The sequence below is a fragment of the Geotrypetes seraphini genome, chromosome 16 (assembly GCF_902459505.1).
Source record: "Geotrypetes seraphini chromosome 16, aGeoSer1.1, whole genome shotgun sequence".
NCBI classification, from domain to species: domain Eukaryota; kingdom Metazoa; phylum Chordata; class Amphibia; order Gymnophiona; family Dermophiidae; genus Geotrypetes; species Geotrypetes seraphini.
The window spans coordinates 4,955,699-4,977,481 of record NC_047099.1 but is presented as its reverse complement, the minus strand read 5'-3'; the positions used below and the strand labels follow the sequence as shown (position 1 = coordinate 4,977,481).

The window sequence follows — 21,783 nt, the reverse complement described above, 5'->3', positions numbered from 1 at the left end:
GTCAGAGTTCCTGGCAAGGCTTAACGGCTTAGTTCACCGTTTCCATGCTAATGAGTTCATGGCCAATCAGAGGATGCTCGGAATGGCAAGTTCCTCCGCCCCCTGCCTGGGCTTTTTCCACCAGGCAACAGGGGCGGGACTCCAGTCAATTCTTTATTTATCCGTGTGGACAGACAGCCTTCCTATCCAATAACCGCCTCTTTACGCGGTCATTATCTTCACCCTCCAATCAGCGAGGCAAAATGGCTCGGAAAGTCCCGTCCACCCGGGGTCTCGTGACCGGCGCGCAAAAGGCCGGAAGAGGAAGCCGCCGCTTGCTTGTAAACAAGTGGTAGTGGTTGCGGGGAGGGGGGTGGCGCTTCGAAGCAGTCAGTGTCAGGCTCCAGTTTGTGCAATGCGCCCGCGCGCGCAGTTGTTCGCGGCCCGGGATTGGTCGATTTTCCAGGTTAAGGTGTAGCCAGGTGTTCGCTCTATAGGCAACTCCGCTTTCCTGCAGTGTCTCATTTCCCAGCGGCTCTGGTTGGTACTTGGTAGCGTTCTCTGATGCTGATTGGTCAGTGCATAATCATAAACTTCTCGGGCTCCCTGAATTCTGATTAGTTGCTGTGGTTGACAACTTTCTCCGGTATTTGCACTCTGATTGGTTCTTGTGCTTCGTCAACCTCCTAGGTCGATGAAAACCGGTCAATAGCTGTTTGGATTTCTTCTGAGTGTTGATTGGTCAGTTAAGATTTCTCTATATAAGAGCATTGGATTCTGATTGGTCATTGAGGTTGATTTTTTTTTTTTTTTTTGCTTTGGCTTTTGATCAAGGTCTGATTTGTCCCTGTGGTATATGACCATATTAGATATATGAAAGCTGATTGGCCTTTAGAAGTTTGTTTTTGCTCAGGTCTGTAAACTCTGATTGGTTGATGTGATTGCAACCTTCTTGGCATTAAAGATCTGAGTGGTTGGGCTGATCCATGGTCCCTAAGTACTGATTGGTGGCTGAGGATTGCCCGGAGGTAATTGTGGTGGATGGATCTCTAGAGTTGTGATTGGAGGCTACTGCATTGGATGGATCGCTGAGGCTCTGATTGGGATACTGTTGATTGCACATTAGCAGTTAATACAATAGGGGCAGTGATTGGAGCTTATTGCAGTGGGTTTGATTGTGAAGTGCATGACCCTCTAGGGCTGTGACTGTTGTAGTGAATGGATCTCTAGTTCTGTGAATGAGTAATTTCTTGTCAGGTTGCCAGTGACTGGTGGATCAGACTGGTGATTGTCAGTGCCAATAGCTTTGCATTCAGAGATGGAATATGGGATCCCGCAGCAGTAGCAGTGCGGGGGGCAGTGGAGGTGAGTCTCAGGAGGATCGGGGTGCAGGTCTCCGCCAGGGGGAGGAGGAGGATGAGGAGGAGAACGTGGATCTGGCCCAGGTACTGGCATACCTCCTGCGCAGGTAATTCATGAGTGTACCCAATGCTTCTCCTACTATGCAGGGACATGTGGCAGACAAGGGGAGTGTTCAACCCATGGCACTGCTTGTTGTTGATGAGGTGCCTTCTTAATCTGCTGTTAGCAGAAGAATATTCTATAATATGACTGGGCAGAAAAACAGGGGAGCCAGGGGTGTATCAGATTTATACACTGTGCTTAAGGCATATAAATGGCCTGATTTGGGACAGCAGCAGAGTGATTTGGCACTTCTGCTTGATCCTCTTGATTACACAGGTAGGTTAGGGGCACCAAGATCCTCTAAATGGGAGTGCCTTGTTCTTAGACTCTATAACTACTGAATCAGATTGTAGCAAGCACTATGTCCCCGTCACTGTCCCATACAGAGTCTCACACTTGCACAAACTGTGTCTCGGCGCTGCATGTGGAGGTTATGACTCTATGCTCTCTCCACAGGGGCCAGGTGAGGTTGGTTCAGGGAGGAGGGGCTGCCAGCCTGCAACTGGCTCAGGCTTTCTCGGACTCAGATGATGACAATGAAAGTGCCTGGGAGGGCTGCCTGGGGGATCGCTACACCCCACCAGGTACGTCCCGAGGGGAAGGGAGCAGGGAGGTTACCTCGGGGAGGGTGTTGGTGTGCTCCCCCTCCTACTTTTGGTTATGTCTCAGAAGAGAGGAACACAGGAAGCTGCACAAGGGGACACCAAGACTCCCACCCAAATATGTCCCAGAGGACATCCCTCAGGGGAGTCTGATCTACAGGGTTGGTGCTTCCACTTGGTTCCCTGTGGTGCTGGGTGGCAGATCTCCTCTCTCTCTGGTAGACCGTGTGCTGGATGTTGCAGAACAGGATGTTCTGACTCCTCAGCAGGGTCAGATTGAGTGGGTGAGTAGAATGAGTCTCTGGACTTGCTGAATAACCATCTCAATCCTTTCTCCACAGTGGACACCGCTCCAGATACTGCTGGACTGGATCATAATGAAATTAAGACGCAAATCTTGCTTGCTGCAGGAAAACTGGGGTCCAGCAAAGACTGCAGTATCCCCCGCCTCCTGTTACAGGTCCTTCCATGCTCACCAACTCTCGCATGCTGCATTTCACTCACTTCACATGTTCCTACCGCTCTCCTTTCTTCTGGGTCTACCTGTCTGTCCCCATCAGAGAGAGAGAGAGAGAAAAAAAAAAGTCACCCTTTTGTCTTCTGTCCTCTAATTCAGGAAACATTTTGGCTTGGTGGTTTATTCCTTTTTGTGTACTATGTTCCACTTAGGTACAAAGTCTGCAGTTTTGAAATCAAGCTATGTGCCTAATTTCCTTTCTGAAAATTGTTCAGACATGCAAAGGACTCATGGACTTAGCCTGCTTGTGTGTAGAAATGAAGACCCAACAGTCTGAGCGCTCTTTCCCAATCTTGTCCTAAATTTTCTCCTGGAAGTATCTCCCACTCCCTAGAAGAACATATACAGTACTGTGGAAACTTTTATTTGGATTGGGTGAGGACAGGTTTTAACCAGTTTTCCTGGGCAAATGACTTTGTGATTTACCCTTAAACAGATTAAAGAAAAGAAGAGAAATGCTAACGAAAATTCTTGGGTTCTAGTGCTGGACCAGGTTCTAACTGTTCTTGTTAGATTTTGGTACAGGATCCAAATATACAAAAAGTAGGGATCGAAAGATGAACTCCACACAGGGACTGAATGATGAACAGTCTTTTGGCCAGGTACTAGTGACTTGGATTGGCCACCGTGAGAACGGGTTACTGGGCTTGATTCACCATTGGTCTGACCCAGTAAGGCTATTCTTATGTTCTTTTGCCGACACAACTGTCTCTTTTGTTGGGATTTACGGCGTGTGATTCTAGCGTCAGAAGAATTTCTGACTTCAGCCATTGGCGATTTATTTTGTATTGGAGGTGATTTGTTGACTGAGGAAGACACTTTTCGAATTTAAACATTGGCAGTGTCGAGTCAACGGATATCTACAAATTTTTGCCAATAAATTGACTTATAGTCATCATTCAGTTCCCGTGTGGCGTTCCATCTTTCGATCCCTACATTTTGTATATTTGCTTTTTGAACAGGGGAATTTTTTTGCTACAGTTTCTCCTCTTTCCCCAAGATCAGGCACAGTTTTTCCTGATCATTTTTTTCTGGGAACTCTTTGATTTTCTCTCTCCTCCTTGGGGAATGTACATCTTTTCTCTCTGTGGATTTTGTACATTATGTGACGAATTGCATTTCTGTTTCTAACCTGGAGACAGGATCTCCCAGATGTTGCAGCTTCAGGAACTTTTTGAGTTTCTCTTTCTGCTGTTTGGAGAATGTACATCTCTTCTCTCTGTGAATTAGTAACGGAACAAGAGGAAATGCATTTCTGATTCTGATTCTAATGTTTGTCTGGGTGTGTGTGTCCCTCTCTCTATCTCTCTCTCTCCCCCTGTTTTATGAATTAAGACTGGTACTTTTGCATGGATTTGGTGTTTGGGGGGGGGGGGGGTGTTGCAGGACACTGAACTGCATGTTTATGCTCCCCTTTTGACTTTTCAGAGAGAGAAAGGCCGCTGCCGGAATGACAGCTTCTCTCCAGGGGAATGTTCCCGCATGGTATCTCAGTAGGTATCCCGTTCTCAGCTTAGGATGAGCAGGAGGAGAGTGGCCCTGAATCAGCAGAATCCTTGATTGGTTGTGAGAGAATCTTGGTTTTCATTAGGAAAAGGATGCTGGCCATATCTAGATTCAGGAGAGGTCTTGAGGTATGAGGTAGAAAATGACACGGGGACAAATTTGTCCCCATCCCCGCAGGAACTCAATTTCCCTGTCCCTTCCCCGCGAGTTTTGTTGCTGTCCTGCCTCATTCCTGTAAGTTCTGCCTTAACCGCACAAGCCTCGAACACTTATGATTTTAAAGTGTTTGAGGCTTGTGCAGATGAGGACGGAGTTTGCAGGAATGGGGCAGGGACAGGAAAAGAACTCGCTGGGATGGGACAAGAAAATGAGTTCCTGTGGGGACGGGAAAAATTTTGTCTTGTGTCATTCTCTACTTGGGAGAACAGTATAGAAAATTGAATAAATAAATAGTGTGAAAAGGTTCAGCCTCTGATAACCAGAGCTGAGATTGTGATGTCATAATGCCTCATTCCACCAATAAGAGCCAACCTAATCCGTGATGTCACAATGGCTTCAATGTCCTAGACTTGGCTCACTTTTACTACATTTTGATTTCTAGAGTGGTGCAGAGTAGAGAATGACACGGGGACAAATTTGTCCCCTCAGGAACTCAATTTCCCGCGAGTATTGTCCTTGTCCCTGCCCCATTTCTGTAAGCTCTGCCTTAACTGCACAAGTCTCAAACACTTATGATATTAAAGTGAAGATCAGAGCTTGCAGGAACGGGACAGGAAAAGAACTTGATGGGACGGGAAAATGAGTTCCTGCGGGGACAGGGAAAAATTTGTCCCTGTGTCATTCTCTAGTATGAGGCCTGCAGATAGTGGTCATGGTGAGTGAGTGACTGAGAGGTTTGCCTGCAAGGGGTAGGGTCGTCATCTTAGTGTAGGAGATTGTGTTATGAATAATTCCTGGCCTTGGTCTTTCACAGTTTCCTGCCCAATCACCTGGGTTACACAGACTCCTATGCACAGAAAGCTTTCTGTGGCATCTATTCCCCAGATGGACGTATCTTCATGTCTGCATGTCAAGGTAACTTGGCACCCTCTTCCCTAAAGCCCTGCTAGGTATTACATTCCCTGTATTCTCTTCTTTCCCAACCCTGGGTTCTGGGCTTTTTAAAATTTTCCCATTTTTGGCCTTCTGCAGACCAGAACATTCGCCTCTATGACTGCCAGTCTGGGAGATTTAAGAAGTTTAGGACGGTGAAGGCACATGATGTGGGCTGGAGTGTCCTGGATGTTGCTTTCACACCTGATGGAGGTCAATTCCTGTACTCCAGCTGGTCTGACTACAGTGAGTAAGCAGGTCGTCCTGGGAACGTGTGTGGTGGAGTATGCACGGAATGTGCCAGGTGTGTTGAGACAGCATACAGGAGCTGTCTCAGACCTTCTGTCTCTTGTACCGAGTCAAAAGAAGATGGAGCAAAAAGTTTTGTCTGTAACGGTCATCGTGGTGATGCTGTAATGGATATTCCTGCAATTAGCACAGTTTCATCCACATGTAGTAGGTAGTAGACCAGACCTGCTCTTGACACTCAAGTGTTGCCCTTGCTCTGTAGCAGTGTGTCGCAAACCTTTTAAGCTGTGTCACACTGATCTTGGGGCTGCGGCTAAAGGGTATCCGGAAATGCGGGGATGTCCTCCAGCCACGGCCCTGAACCTCCTATTACCGCTAGTGGGGGGATGCCGCAGAAGGAGAATTTGAGGAGAAGGAAGAGAGGTGCAGGCACCGACTGACTGACTACAGGACATGCCTCTCGCCATGAGAGGCACATCCTGTAAGCAGGCAGCCAGCGCCATCATCTCGGGGCACACTGGAATCCTCCGGGGCACACTAGTGTTCCACGGTATACAGTTTGCGACGCACTTCTCTATAACCTTCCAAGTTTTAAGTTTATTAGCATTTTATGAATCGCCTATCGAAATATCTAGGCGATGTACACTCTAAAAGCCACAGATAGTGGTTTCACATATATTTTTGACAGGTTAGACATAATACAGACGATTTAAAACAGTTTTAGAGAACGACTAGTACAATACATTTGAGGTTAAGGAATAACATAAGTAGGCAGGAAAGAAGGGGAAAGTTACATCATTTTTATATATTGAAATTTACATAAAAGGGAAAACACAGTGGGAATAAGGGGGATTGGAAAGTGCAATATTTATATTAAGAAGTTCAAAAATTATGCGTGTTATAACGTGTTCAAATGCATCTTGAAATAAAAAAGTTTTTAAAAATCTTTTAAATGTATGTAAATCTTTTTCTATTCTTATGTAGTTTGGTAATGAGTTCCATAACGTGGGTGCCATAACGGAAAATATTTCGTTTCTTCGTATGCCAATAATTTTTAAGGAAGGGATAGATAATAAATTCCTGTGATGTTCTTCCTCTGCACCCGTCTGTGCATGTCTTTTTTCTTTGGTTCTGCAAAACTTGTAATCTCCCCATCTGTGTTTCTTTATTATCCTTCCAGACCAGCACAGAATGGATGGGTTTACGCTCTCTGCCAGCAGATGGAGACTGAGCACACATTGACTTTTGGCAGTAGTACACTTCTTCCTCCATGTTCGCAGGGGTTAGGAGCAGAGCTGGCTCGCGAATAACCTTTAGGGCCAACTCTGACCTACCCGCACCACCCTCCTGCTTCCCTGACCTTTCCACACCTTACCTGGTGGTCTAGCTGGGCAGGAGTGATTTTCCTACTGTGAGATTGAATTAAAAAAAAAAAGAAAGAAAGAAAGCATAACAGACAAGAAAAAAATAAAAGGACCTGAGGCAGCCGTTTTTAACCAGCGATTTTGTGTGTAGTTCTCCCGTGTATACGTGATGAGCACTTTTTAAAAAGTAGAAGTGCGTTTTGTGTGTGCGCCAAGCAGTTGATGCGGCCAACGTGTGCGCAAAGTGTTCTGGCTGCTTCGAGGAGGAACTGGCATCAGTTACAGGGTTCCCCTTCGCACGTGCACTGGTCGTCATGGGGGGGAGTGTGCTGGAGAAGCCCATGTTTCCCCTGCCACCCATGCAGGGGTTTCCTCAACCTCCGACAGTCAGGAAGATAAGGCTCTTTTCCCATGCATCAGGATATTCTGGTTGTGTTTTTCGCTTGGCGCAGTCCATGGCTAGACTTTTATTCTATTCCTGATGGGAATAAGGATACCTTTAAGTCTCCTGTGAATGATGTGGTGGTCTCGGCTATCGTACGTCAACACACCGTACCAGTTGAGGGCGGTTCAGCTGTGAGAGACCCTCAGGACCGTAAGATGGAGGCTCTCCTTAAATGGAGTTTTGATGTGGTTGCCTTTGCTGTCCAGGCGGCGATTTGTGGCGGTCTGGTGGCCCAGGCTTGTTTCCGGTGGTCTGAGCGGGTCCTTAACCAGGAGTTGGCTAAGATTAAGCTCGGTGCTTCTTATTTCTCTGATGCCATGTATGATCTGTTGAGGGCATCGGTTAGGTCCATGGCCCTAAGAGTAGCAACTCGCCATACCCTGTGGCTTCAGTGTTGGTTGGCGGATGTGGCCTGTAAGTCTAAGCTCAGTAAATTCCCTTTTTGAGGTTCTTTCCTCTTTGGGGAGGAGTTGGATAAGCTGGTTCAGGCCTTGAGAGACTCTAAAGTGCCTCAGCTTCCGGAGGACTGACTTAGCCATGCACCGTGGGGTGGCGCTGCCCATGGGCATTTATGTGAATTTTGTAGGTACCGCCCTGACCGGCTTTTCCTTCCAGAGGTCGCTTTTTTCAGTGCATGCAGTCCACTGGTGGCTCCTTCTCTGCTTGTCCAGCCCAATGACTCACTGCGGTTCTGGTGGGAACCTGCTTGCGGGAGTTTTACCGGGGGTGGGCTGAGATCACAACGGATCAGTGGGTCCTAGAAGTGATTCGGAATGACTATACTCTAAAGTTTTCCCATCCTTTGCCAGATCATTTCTTCTCTTCTTGTCAGGCTGCTTGGAAGAAGCTGGCATTTAGGCAGACGCTTCTTAGGTTCCTAGACCTCAGAACGGTGGTCTCAGTACCTCAGGAGATTTTACTGGCAGGTACTCCATTTACTTCATGGTGCCCAAGAAAGAGAGGTCATTTTGGCCCATTTTGGATCTGAAAGGTATCAGCAGGGCTGGGTTCTGTCTTTTCGTATGGAAACTCTGAAATCTGTAATTCTTGCAGTCCGGTCTGGGGAATTTCTGACCTCTCTCGACCTGACGGAGGCCTACCTGCATGTTTCAATTCGGGCCTCCTATCAGCGATTTCTTTGCTTTGCAATTTTGGGAAAACATTATCAGTTTTATGCGCTTCCTTTTGGTTTGGCTACGGCTACGTGGAATTTCACCAAGATTATGGTAGTGGTGGCATCAGCCTTGCACAAGGAAGGCATTTTGATTCATCCCTATCTGGATTACTGATTGACTCAGGTTTTGGAGTTCCTGCACTTATTGGGCTGGGTGGTCAACCTGTTCAAAAGTCGGTTGACTCCGTCTCAGCACTTGGAGTATCTCAAAGTTCTCTTCGACACTGGCTTGGGGAGAATCTTCCTTCCTGAGACCCAGGTGCTGAAATTGCAGTCGCAGATTTGCTCCCTCATGGATTGTCACTGCCCTCGGGTGCAGTATGTTCTGCAGTTCCTGGGGTCAATGGCATCCTCCCTGGAAGTAGTCAGGGGGGCCCAGGCTCACATATGCCCTCTTCAGTATGCGCTTTCTCAGTGGTGGTCGCTACAGATTTACGATCTGGACTCTCCCGTCCCTCTTCGGGGGTTGGTTCGTCACAGCCTGCACTGGTGGCTACAATCTTCCAATCTGATTCAGGGAGTGAGTCTGAATCAACCCCCGTGTACATTGCTTCTTACGGACACTAGTTTCCTCGGTTGGGGAGCTCAGTATCTCAGTCGCTCGACTTAGGGCAGCTGGTCACCGGTGGAGGCTTCCTTGTTGATCAATATTCTGGAGACCAGAACCATTCGGTTGGTGTTGCTGGCTTTCCACCCATGGCTGTCATCAAGGGGGAATTCAGTGTTTTTCGCAAACAGTACGTTTTGGTTTTGTATTGGTTGTTGGGGAGTATAATAAGAGCCGTGGTATTTGGTTCGGCTGGTTTAGCTGGCGAACTGTGGGGATGTTTTTGAAGGTTCTTGTTCTAATCGGTATCCAACAGTGTTTCCAGGTCCAGTCCAGACACTTACTTTGTCTTCTCCATGTGAGTGTGGAGTTGGTATGTTGACGTCTTTTTTTTTTTTTTTTTAGTCGAGTTTCTGCTTGGCTGTTCATCAGACTGATTGTAGATGGGACTGCACAATCCACTTGTACTACTGGCAAAAGTCATTATGTGTCAGTCTCCACCTGCTGGCAGAGGAGTGTAAACCCATCCATTCTGTGTTGGTCTGGAGGGACTAAAAGAAAGAAAATTAGCAGGTATGGACCTAATTTCTCCATGTCTCTTTCTCCACATCCTGGAAAGTCTCTTAACTTCATCTCATTCCATTCCTTTTCTTGTAGTTCACATTTGCAATATCTATGGGGACACTGATACGCACACAGCACTGGATTTAAGGTTGGTGGTCTTTACGGCGACCCTCTGTACCTGCGTGCACTATGTATTAGGTGAGATGTGCCTTCTCCATGCATCGCCTCTCCTCATTTTGCTGGATGGGTGGATGGCTTTGTGCAGCTTTGGGTGTGTATATTTGTGTCTGAATGTTCCACTTGTGTGATGTGATTCCTGCCTCTTCCTGACAGACCACTGCTGACCCTGCATTCCGCCATTGTGCAGTCCCTGTGTATCGGTCTGTATTGCATGTGACCTGAGAGATTCCCATTCTGTGCTTGTGTCTAGCACTGATCCTTGGTTTTCTCTTTCTCCACAGTCCCTCTACTCGCAGGTTTGCCGTTTTTTCCATCACAATCTCCTCAGATGGCCGGGAAGTCCTTGGAGGGTAAGAATTAATGGTGTGATCTTTGCTCTGAAGGGGTGGGGGTAAGAGCAGAGGAAGATAAATCTCAATAAAGCTGCACTATAGAAATGATAAGTAGTAAAGTGGAGAATCTCTTTAATTGGTACTCCGGCTCTTAATCCTTAATCTCCTCTCTATGGTCTCCAAACATTTATTTTCTAAATTTGTTTTGCTGCCCTCTTCTGTTGGAGGTTGGTAGGGGAGGGAGGACGGATGTGTGCAGGTGTGTGATGAGAGGGAATCCTGTATGGTTTTGGATACTTGCTCATCACAGAGACCCTCTCCACACTTCTCTCTCTTTCTAGTGCCAATGATGGCTGTCTGTATGTCTACGACCGGGAGCAGAACATACGGACACTGAGGGTAAGCCGTCTGCTTTTCACAAAGTAGATAGCGGGGTGTGCTTTGTGAAACCATTAGGTGCAGGGGGTGCTGCAGGTGGTTGGAGCTTGAGTTGATATGCTAGCAAACACATGGTGGAAATTTTCATAAAGGTTTTTATGTGGGACACACGAGACAGGACTTCTAGAAAAGTGCATGAGCACATATGAATTTAAAAATAGAATCATGGAAAAAATGCTTTCGCATGGTGTGCATGGAGATGGGTGGGGTGGAGGCACAGTTGTGATGTAAATGAGTGTTTTACTAAAATACACATGAATTTGCATAAAATTGGTTTCCATTGTTCTCGCTGCTTACTTAACAAAAGCTTTTTGATCTCACCATTATCACCACATTAATCATTTTAAGTGTGTGTGTGTGGGGGAGGGTTATTCATGCTGATCTTTCACCTATATTCGGAATGTTATTGTATATATTTAATGCCTTGATAAAAAATAGTCTCCTTTTGGACATCTCACTTGATCATCCTGTTAAAACCTTACCCCCCTCTACGTGCACCCCTGGTTCCCAGAAGGCTTACAGCATTGATCACCCTCGGACTGGGAAACGGTATCCGAAGAGCCAACATCAGTGCTTGTGAGATTTTGCTGCCTCTGGTTCTCCTTCTCCTTGCCATAATGGCACGGTGTGTCCAATCCTTCCTCTGTCCCAGAACATCCTCACCTTCTTTCTGTGGCATGGAGATACCCTTCTGCCCCCCCCCCCTTTCCTTTTGCTTTCTGTAGTATTCAGATATACTTTTCCTCCAATGGCACTAAATCTATCTGTCTCACTAGATTGATGCCCATGAGGATGATGTGAATGCTGTTGCCTTTGCTGATGCCAGCTCCCATATCCTCTACTCTGGAGGGGATGATGCGCTCTGTAAGGTGTGGGATCGTCGCACGTTGCGGGAAGACAACCCCCAGACTGTGGGGGTCTTGGCTGGCCATCAGGACGGAGTTACCTTCATCAATAGCAAGGTGAGGACAGAGCCGACCGATTCTTCCATCTCATCCAGGACAAAAGACCAGAAACTCTCTTTCTGTTTCAGATCATGTATCTCTATAGTTCCCTGACCCTCGTTCCTTAATTGTCCCTCTTTGTATCTCATCTTTTGAACAGGATGACGCTCGATATCTGATCTCCAACTCCAAAGACCAGACAATTAAGCTCTGGGACATTCGTCGTTTCTCCAGCCAGGAAGCACTGGAAGCATCTCGCCAGGCAGTGGTACAGCAAAACTGGGACTACCGCTGGCAGCAGGTGCCTAAAAGAGGTGAGAGAAGCTCGTGCCCAGCCAGGCCTGGCCACTTGCCACACTAGGAAGATCTCTTCTGCCCTCTCATTGTCTTAACCCTCTAATTCTCCTTCTGTTTCTCTCCCCAAGCTCTGAGGAAGCAGTCACTCCCTGGAGACAGCTCTCTCATGACTTACAGAGGTCATGGTGTCCTTCACACCCTCATCCGCTGCCGCTTCTCTCCAGCTTTCAGCACTGGTCAGCAGTACATATACACTGGCTGCTGTTCCGGCAAGGTCATAGGTGAGTTACTGCAGGGCTGGCAAAACATCTGTAAGGACTAGTGTTCGTTTCACTAAACTTTTAGGAAGTCAATCAAAACTTATCTCTTTGATAAATTTCTCTGACTCCACTTCTGCCTTGATGTACTTCTAAAACACTTCCAGGAAAAATTTGATTATCTTACCATGTTAATGTAATTTTTAAAGTTTTTTGTAATATCGCTGTCTGTATATAGTCTCTTCCTCTGTAAACCGCTCTGAACTGTTTGTGGTATTGCGGTAAATAAAATTAAGTTATTGTTATTACTAAATCGCTTATCCATTTCCTAAGCGATCTACAAAAAAAATAAAAATAGGGAAATGCAATATAGACTAAATTCACAGACAACAATGTCACAAGTTAAAAAGAAAACAATCCACAAGAATCAAGAGGAAAGAGGGGAGAAATACGTGTTCCAGCAAGGTCGTGGAAACCATCTTGGATGATGACAGTTAAAAAGGAAGTGTGTAGTGTGGTTTTTAGTATGAGCGTTGGAGCTGTTACCGCTGCAGCTGGCGCTAAAAAAAAAGGGAAGGTGTAAATGAGTAAGTTACCATCATGCTGGTAGAATCTTTGCACCAGGTTACAGTGGCAAAACAACTGTACCTGCTGTTCCGCATAATCTTGCCAGAGCAGGTCACTTCTGTGCTAGTGAAACATCTGCACCGGACATTGCTGGTCAGGAAAGGATATAGTTAGGATTTTTATTTATTTATTCAGTTTTCTATACTGTTTTCCCAAGGGCACTCAGAATGATATATGTGTCCTGGCAGGCTCACAATCTATCTAATGTACCTGGGGCAATGGAGGGATTAAGTGACTTGCTTGCCCAGGGTCACAAGGAGCAGTGTAGGTTTGAACCCACAACCTCAGGGTGGTGAGGCTGTAGCTCTAACGACTGCGCCATTCTAGAAATCAAAATGTAGTAAAAGTGAGCCAAGTCTAGGACAATCAACCCATTGCGACATCACTGATGAGGTTGCCTCTTATTGGTGGAATGAGGCATTATGACATCACAATATAATAATAATAATCAGTTTATATACCGCAAGGCCGTAAAGTTCTATGCGGTTTACAATAGTTAAAAAAAACAATAAAAGAAGTTGACTAGAACTAAAAAAGTTAAAGCCAATAATCAGAGACACTAAAATGATCAAAATAGTGCATAATATAATTTTTATGAATTAGCTGCCTAAATACTTTGAAAACAGATGTTTTTAGATGTCTCCTTAATTCCCCATAAGTGTCAGGAAGCAAAAGCAATTGTTCTAAATCATTACCCCATAACACAGCTTGATATGAAAAATGATTTTGATGATGTTTTTTAAGTTTACATCCTCTAACAGGCAGAAAGCCAAAATTCAGATGTGAGTTTCTCTTATGTCTGTTGGTTGCAAAAGAGAAAAGCTCAATTAATATCAGCTCCGGTTATCAGAGGCTGAAACTTTTCACACTATTCATTCGGTTTCCTATACTATTCTCCCAGGGGGAGCTCAGAATGGTATACATGAATTTCTTTAGCACTCTCCAGACCAGTAGAGGTTAACTTTACGAATGGGTATATATCTAATCATGACCAGCAGGTGGAGACTGAAAACAAAACTTTGGGACAGTATATACTATCCTCCCTTCTCTATTTCCCTCAGTCTTCTTTCAGTCTCCAGCAGGTGTTGAGTGATCTGTACCCATCTCTCTTGGTAGGGCTGTTGGAATTTGTTTAGGGGTTTATTGTCCCTGTTTTTGGCCGGACGGAGCTTGGTCGGGCCCTGTTTGGGGGTCCGTCCGACCTCGGGGGTGTCAAACCCGGCGGGTCACGAGCGGGGTCCCTCCCCCCACTTCCTCCACCTCCCCACATTTTTTTAGAGGAGCCTCAGCAGTAAGCCTTGCCCCCTAAGTCAAGCAAGGCATATTGCTTCGAGAGCCTGTGGAGTCTGTTCTGTAAAAAAAAAAAAAAAAAAAAAAAATCCTGAGGTAGTGCTGGTCTGAAGGGTTGTTTCCCTTTAAGAAAACTGTATTTTACTGTATTTTTTCATGTAACCAGCACTTTTTTATAGCTAGGTCGCGTCTGGAGCAATTGTGCCCTTCTCCGGGGGAGTAGGCCACAATTTTAGTCCAGCCGCGAGGCACTCGCGGCCGGCCTGAACTCGGCGGTTTGGGTCGGTGAGGTGGTGGAGCTCCGTCGGCAGCGGCTGCAGGCGCCCAGAGCTCCCCGCCGATGGTGCCTCGCGAGTCGGCTTGGAGCAGTGGGGAAGCCCGGTCTTCCACAACCGCCCACGGAGGGATTCCCCGAAGGATTCCCTCTCAGCTGATTTTTTGACAGCTGATGCCGACTTGCCTGTCTTAGCGGCTGGGACTGTTCAGTCTTCTCAGCCGCTACAGGCCATGGAGGGAGCATTTTTGGCGGGAACTTCGCCATTTTCTTTGTCTGGCCCCTCCATTTTGTCTGCAACCTCAGGTGACCTTCCCCCTGTATGGCGAACACAGGGGCAGGTTTCAGCATGGACCCCTGCTGGGGCAGGGAGTCCCTGGGGACCCCCAGGGGTTTTTTGCCCCCAATTTATTTTCTTTCTTTGTGCGGACTTTTGGGGGTCCCACGTGCGCCTGGGGGGTTTCGGGGGGGGTTTCCCTCCGCGCCCCCTATGGCTTTGCCTCCCTCTTTTCGTTTGGCGTCCCCTCTTCCTCCTCCCTCATCCAAGCGCCCGCGGGGGGGCTTGGATTGCGAATTGGTGGGCGGAGGAGCGTGTTGGCCTGGTTGAGGACCTGGCTGCTTTGGCGGGCTTCCAGGATCCTCTAGAGGGGACGCCTGTTGGCAGCGGGGCGGCGGGTTTCCCGTCTTCCAGAGCAGATGCGTCCGTGGTGCGCTTTTTTATTCAGAGGGATGAGCTTTTAGACCTGTGTAGCAGGTCTCCTTGGTGCTGCATTTTTGCAGTGGCGCCGCCGGAGACCCCGCGTATGGGGGCCCCTCTGCTTCAGGGGGTCTGTCCTGGTTCCCGCTCTTTTCCTGTGCGTCAGGATTTGCGGGATTTTGTGTTGGCGCAGTGGCCTATGGGCGCAGTTTCGTTTGGTGTGCGCCTTGGCTCTTGGGTATCCCGTCCCGGAGGGAGGTAGGGCTACCTTAATTTCGCCAATGGGGAACGCGGTGGTCTCGGCACTTCCTAAGCGGCATACCGTGCCTGTTATGGACGGTTCTGCTCTTAGGGTCTCGGAGGCGCGTGCGTTAGAGACTCTTCTTAAGTATGATTTTGATGTCTCTGCCTTTGGGGTCCAGGCGGCTGTTTGTGGGGAGCTAGTCGCTCGCGCCGTGTTTCGGTGGGCTGAGCGTGTCCTGGATCGGGAGTCTGATGACTGGTCTCTAGTGGATCAGGAGGTAGCGAAGATTGCGATGGCTGCCTCGTTCCTCTCAGATGCTCTTTATGACTTGGTGCGGATTTCGGCTAAGTCTATGGCATGGCCGCGCGGCGTATTTTGTGGCTGCGCGCTTGGGCGGCGGATTCTGCGTCCAAAGCTAAGTTTACTAAAGTTCCCTTTAGGGGGTCTTTTTGTTTGGAGAGGAATTAGATGAGTTGATTCAGACTCTGACGGACTCGAAGGTGCCCCGTCTGCCTGAGGACCGTGCCCGCCCTGCGTCTAGGTGTGGGGCTGCCCGGGGGCGTTTGCTGGAATTTCGCAAGTATCGCCCGGGGCGTGGGGCTGCTTCTTTCCCGGCTCAGGGTTTTTCCCGGGGTCGGTTCTTCCAGCGCATGCAGCCCTTTCGGGGGGCCCGTCGGGGGGCAGGGAATCCCTCCGCCGGTTCCCCCGCTTCCCGTCCTGCGCAATGACTCCTTGCCGGCGCCCCCTTTGGTTCCGGTGGGGGCCCGGCTGCGCAAATTTTTCCCCAAATGGGCCGAGATCGCGTCCGATCAGTGGGTCCTTGAGGTGGTGCGGGACGGTTACGCTCTGGAGTTTACCCGCTCTCTGCCGGACCTTTTCCTCGCTTCTCCATGTCAGACTCCATGGAAGACGCAGGCTTTTCGTCAGACCCTTCAGCGTTTGCTAGATCTCGAGGCAGTGGTGCCGGTGTCCCCTACGGAGTGGGGCACCGGCAGGTACTCCATTTACTTTGTGGTGGCCATAAAGGAGGGGACCTTTCGGCCCATCCTGGATGTCTCTCGATCTGACGGAGGCCTACTTGCAGGTTCCAATTCGGGCCTCTCATCAGCACTTCCTTCGCTTTGCGATCTTGGGGCGGCACTTTCAGTTCTGTGCGCTTCCCTTTAGTCTGGCCACGGCTCCTCGGACGTTCACCACGGTAATGGTGGTCGTCGCGGCAGCCTTGCGGTCGGTGGGCATCCTGGTTCTCCCCTACCTGGACGACTGGTTGATTCGGGCAAAGTCGTTGCAGGAGAGCTCCCGGGTTACGGCTCGGGTGGTGGAGTTTCTCCGGTCGCTGGGCTGGGTGGTCAACCTTTCCAAGAGTCGGTTGGTCCCGGCTCAGCGTCTGGAGTGCCTTGGGGTTATGTTCGACATCTCCTTGGGGAAGGTCTTCCTTCCAGAGGCCCGGGTGAGCAAATTGCAATCTCAGATTCGCCTGCTTTTGGCGTCCCGGGGTCCTCGGGCGCGAGATTTCCTCCAAGTCCTGGGGTCAATGGCGGCGTCCCTGGACGTGGTGAGGTGGGCGCGGGCCCACATGCGTCCTCTTCAGTATGCTCTGCTCCGGAGGTGGTCTCCCCGGAGGCAAGATTTGGATGTTCCGGTTCCCCTGCGAGGCTTGGCGCGCTGCAGTCTGCGCTGGTGGCTCCGGACCCCTCACCTGGTTCAGGGGGTGGGTCTGGATCTCCCGCAGTGGACGGTGCTCCTTACGGATGCGAGTCTCCTCGGTTGGGGGGCTCAGTTTATGGGCCACTCAGCTCGGGGCACCTGGTCCGCGGAGGAGGCCTCCTGGTCGATCAACGAGTTGGAGACCAGAGCGGTCAGGCTGGCGCTGTTAGCTTTCCACTCCCTTTTGCTGGGCAAGTCGGTCAGAGTCCTGTCGGACAATGCCACGGCGGTGGCTTATGTCAATCGTCAGGGGGGCACCAAGAGCACTCCTGTGGCGCAGGAGGCGGCTCGGCTCATGGTTTGGGCGGAGTCCCATCTTCTGGACCTCTCGGCTTCTCATATAGCCGGGGTAGAAAATGTTCAGGCAGACTTCCTCAGTCGTCACTTCCTGGATCCAGGAGAGTGGTTTCTCGGCGCCGGAGCGTTTCGGTTGATAGTGCAAGATTGGGGGCAGCCCCTGATGGACCTGATGGCCACGAGTGGCAACGCCAAAGTGCCCCGCTTCTTCAGTCGTCGCAGGGAAGGGCTGGCCGAGGGTCTGGATGCTCTGGTCCAGCCGTGGCCAACGGAGGGGCTGTTGTATGTGTTCCCTCCTTAGCCGCTGGTGGGCAGAGTGCTTCTTCGCATTGTTCACCATCCGGGTTTGGTGGTGCTGGTGGCTCCGGATTGGCCTCGACGTCCGTGGTATGCGGATCTGGTGAGACACCTGGTGGCGGTTCCTCTTCCTCTGCCTCTCTCGGACGACCTTCTGATGCAGGGTCCCATTCCCTTGTTCGACCCGTCTCTCTTCTGTCTTACGGCGTGGCTCTTGAAAGGGGTCGCCTTAGCAAGAAGGGATATTCAGACAAGGTGATCGCTACACTGTTGGGGTCCCGGAGGCTTTCTACCTCTCGGGCTTATGTGCGGGTTGGGCGTCTCTTTGAGGAATGGTGTCGGGCGCGGGGAGTGACCTCTTTTCGCGCTTCTCTGCCTAACATTCTAGAGTTCTTGCAGGATGGCCTGGATAGAGGCCTGGCTTGGTCTTCTCTCCGGGTTCATCTTGCGGCCCTGTCGACCTTTCGAGGGTTGGTGTCAGGTCAGCGTTTATCGGCTCTTCCTGATGTGATTCGGTTTCTGCGGGCGGCCAAGTTGCTTAGGCCTCCCCTACGGCCCTCGGTTCCCTCTTGGGATCTTAATCTGGTTCTCTCTGTTTTGGTGCGCCCGCCTTTCGAGCCCTTGGACGACTGTTCTTTGAAGGACCTTACTTTGAAGGCGGTCTTTTTGGTGGCCATTACTTCTGCTAGGAGTATTTCTGAGCTGCAGGCTTTCTCTTGTAGGGCTCCCTTCTTGGAGTTGTCTAGGGAGCGGGTCGTCTTGCGGCCTGTTCCTTCCTTTCTGCCGAAGGTTGTTTCTCCTTTTCATGTCAATCAATCGGTGGTTCTCCCGGTCTTGGGTGGTCGGGAGGGCTCTTCTGAGCAACGGCAGCTGCGCAAGTTGGATGTCGGTCGGGTCCTTCGCTCTGATGTGCAGCGGACCCAGGAATTCCGGAAGTCCGATCATCTCTTTGTCCTCCTGGCTGGTCCTCGTCGGGGAGCTGGCGCTTCTAAGGCTACTATTGCGCGCTGGATCAAGGAGACGATTGCTTCCGCTTATCTTCTGAAACAGCAGCCTGTTCCGGAGTTTCTCAAGGCTCATTCCACTCGGGGTCAGGCGGCTTCTTGGGCTGAGTCGTCGCTCGTGCCTCCGGTGGATATTTGTAAGGCTGCGGTTTGGTCCTCCTTGTATTCTTTTGTTAGACATTATCGGGTAGATGTTCAGGCGCGTCGGGACGCGGTGTTCGGTGAGCGTGTTCTGGTATCGGCCCTTCGGGGGTCCCGCCCGTGAGAGGGACTGCTTTGGTACGTCCCATTCGTAAAGTTAACCTCTACTGGTCTGGAGAGTGCTAAAGAAGGAGAAATTAGGTTCTTACCTGCTAATTTACTTTCTTTTAGCTTCTCCAGACCAGTAGAGGTCCCCACCCTGTCTGTTGTTGTTGTTGTTGTTGGGGCTGTTTTCGCGGGCAGTTTTTGTTTTTTGCTGCGGGTTCTAGTATTTTTCTAGGGCCGGGGAGAATTAAAGAACAGCGGCTGTGGCTCGGCTGGCTTAGCTGGCGAGCTGTGGGGACATTTTCCTTCGGGTATTTCTCCTCTGCATTTTCCAACAGCATTTGGGTATGTTATTTGTTACTCCTGTTCGGAGTATTGTTTTCTTCCTGTTTTCCAGTTCTTGGTTCTGCTTGGCTATTCGGCAGACTGAGGGAAATAGAGAAGGGAGGATAGTATATACTGTCCCAAAGTTTTGTTTTCAGTCTCCACCTGCTGGTCATGATTAGATATATACCCATTCGTAAAGTTAACCTCTACTGGTCTGGAGAAGCTAAAAGAAAGTAAATTAGCAGGTAAGAACCTAATTTCTCCTTATTCATGTACTCAAGCCTAATTTCCTATCTGTCCCGGTGGGCTCACAATCTGTCTAATGTACCTGTTTGTAGAAAACTTTCAGAGTAGCCGATGCTACTTTATGGACTTGGGGGCTGATTCTATAAACGGCCTATACATGGGCCTAGTTATATGGGGCGGCCTATATAAAAAATTTAAGTCATTCCCCCACCCCCGCTACCTTTTCAGGAGCCCCCTGGATGACGGACAGCAAATCTCCGGCGGTGCAGGGCAGCCGCGATCTCTTTGGCATCGGGCCTGCCCCCACACCGCTTGCTGAGTGACTGACGTCAGTTCTCGTGAGTCCCGCGAAAGCTGACAGCCGTTCAGCAGGCGGTGCGGGGGCAGGCCGAATGCCGAAGAGATCGCAGCTGTCCTGCACCGCCGGAGATTTGCCGTCTGCCGTCCAGGGGGCTCCTGAAAAGGTACCGGGGTGGGGTGGGGGATGATTGACAAAGGCAAGGGAGGTACCGGAAGATAAGCCATGGCTAATACCATGGGGCGGCTTATCTTCTGGTTTTGAAACATAGGCCGCCCTTTTCTGCGGCCTATACATGGGTGCAGCCTATGCAGAGGGGCGGACTATATGTGGGGAAATATGGTACATTTGCATATTTTGCCAGTAATTCTTGCTTCTAAGTAGTTGCACCATCCCTTTGGACATTAGACTTGAGTTCTGTCACAGGATCTGCAAACAACAATTGCAAACCTGTACAATTCCCTCCATGCTAAAGGGTTTTGTTATTCAGATTTTCTGTATCTTCCTGATGGTATTTTAATTATGTTGGGCCTGCCTCTGTACCTCCCCCCTTGTGTCCCATCTATCTACCATATCTCATTAAATCATTGTAACCTAGGCCTCCCAATCCGTCATCTCCTGTTGTTTTTCAACCCTTTTCAAATAATTCTTTTATCCTTCCTTTATATTTTTAAAACTGTAAACCGCCTAGATATGTAGTAATGATTTTGTCATGTATCAAATAAAGTGACCCATAAAAAATAGTTGTGTGCCAGGGACTTGGGAGTAGTCTTTCCCATTTCCTTAGCATCAGACCAGCCCAAAAACCTGTGGGTTGTGTCTCGATGGGCATAATGCATATATTTTGGACTGGTGGAAAAAATATCAAATAAGACATGATTTCTTCCTTAATTCTGTGCCAGGAAGTGGTGTAGTGAGAGGCGCTCGGGGCGGTGCCATCCCTCCCTTGCTCTCTCCTCCACCCCTCCCCCTACTGTCCTACTGTGCACACGTGCCACTTCCCTTTCCTCCATAACGTTCCTGGCGCAAGCAGTGACCCCCCCCCCAGCTACTGCTGCACCAGCATTGGCTCTTCTTATGACATCAGTATCTAGGTCCAGGAAATGACATCGGAGGAAGAGCCAACGCTGGCGCAGTAGCAGTTTGGGGGTTGCTGCTTGCGCCAGGAACGTAACAGAGGTACGGGAGAAGGAAGGTGGCGCACGCATGGGTGGCAATAGAGGGGCGGAGAGTTGAACGGGTGCCTGTGCCTTCACCAAGATGGCATCCAGGGGGGACCACCCCCCCACTTACTATGCCACTGAATCTAGAGCTTGTGGGTTCTGTCCATCAAATCACAACTTGCAGGTGTTAGGACTGGTCTGCTGGACTAAAGGAAAGAAAATGAGCAGGTAAGATCTAATTTCTCCTTTTTTTGGTACCTACCAGTATATGACCTGGTCACTGGAAAGATTGTGAAAAAACTGACGAATCACAAAGCCTGTGTCCGTGACGTAAGCTGGCACCCTTATGAAGAGAAGATTGTCAGCAGCTCCGTAAGTGGCTTGGGCTGAACTGGGATGGGGAGGAGGAGAGGCTTAGCGGTATTCCCTAAAGTCACTTTTTCCTCCTTTTTTCACCGGCAGTGGGACGGATTCCTGCGGCTTTGGGAGTACCGGCAGACAGAGTACTATGAGGATGACCTCCGTGACCCTGCTCCTAGAGAGGCATTGGAGCCCAGTGCTAAGCAAGCCACAAGGACTGGCGCTTCTTCCTCTTCATGAACTGCCTCGTGCTACTTTTTTAGGACTGCTGTGGCAAGGACTTAATTCTGGACATTGTGTTTTATTATTATGGGATTTTTTTTTGACAGGGGGTTGTTATGTTTGGCTTTTCTGCACAAAGATTCTTCTGTGTCTAGGACTCTGCCTATCCAGGGCGCAGCAGCAGACGGAAGGGCACAGTGCTGTGGTGATAAGAATGCGAGGATATCTGTACAGAATAAATTTATGGGTGTGAATTATGTTAACTTCATTTTGGAAGCACCTTTTTTTTGGGGAGTGGATCTCCTCATGGCACTATGACCCGAATTCTCTATAGGGTGTTGATATTGGTGGCTGCTGATCGCATCTCAGTCACGCAACGGTGCCCTATACAAAATCACGCCGTGGCAAAAGATAGGCGCCAGAAAAGTAGGTCAGGGTTTTCCAGGCCTACATTTCTGGCATCTATTTTTGTCGTGAATTGCGCTTATGTAGGCGTTTTAGGCTGCCTAACGCCACTTTTGGTATTAGCCATG

At 49.2% G+C, this 21,783-nt stretch overlaps 1 protein-coding gene across 3 annotated transcripts; it reads left to right on the top strand.

The window, feature by feature from the left end:
- Positions 1-276: 276 nt before the first annotated feature.
- Positions 277-21,518, top strand: DCAF11 (DDB1 and CUL4 associated factor 11). 3 transcript variants are annotated; one of them, XM_033924656.1, is made up of 14 exons: positions 277-1,447; positions 1,900-2,027; positions 2,387-2,505; positions 3,991-4,055; positions 5,042-5,142; positions 5,260-5,406; positions 9,597-9,651; positions 9,965-10,033; positions 10,357-10,414; positions 11,230-11,415; positions 11,558-11,711; positions 11,823-11,975; positions 20,934-21,040; positions 21,131-21,518. In XM_033924656.1, the coding sequence occupies exons 1-14, from the start codon at positions 1,305-1,307 to the stop codon at positions 21,266-21,268; spliced, it is 1,623 nt and encodes a 540-aa protein (XP_033780547.1). In that variant the 5' UTR covers positions 277-1,304; the 3' UTR covers positions 21,269-21,518. The 3 variants fall into 3 exon arrangements, with proteins under 3 accessions (XP_033780547.1, XP_033780549.1, XP_033780548.1); XM_033924657.1 differs by having other exon boundaries at positions 1,252-1,424; XM_033924658.1 differs by lacking the exon at positions 1,900-2,027.
- The last annotated feature ends 265 nt before the right edge of the window (positions 21,519-21,783 follow it).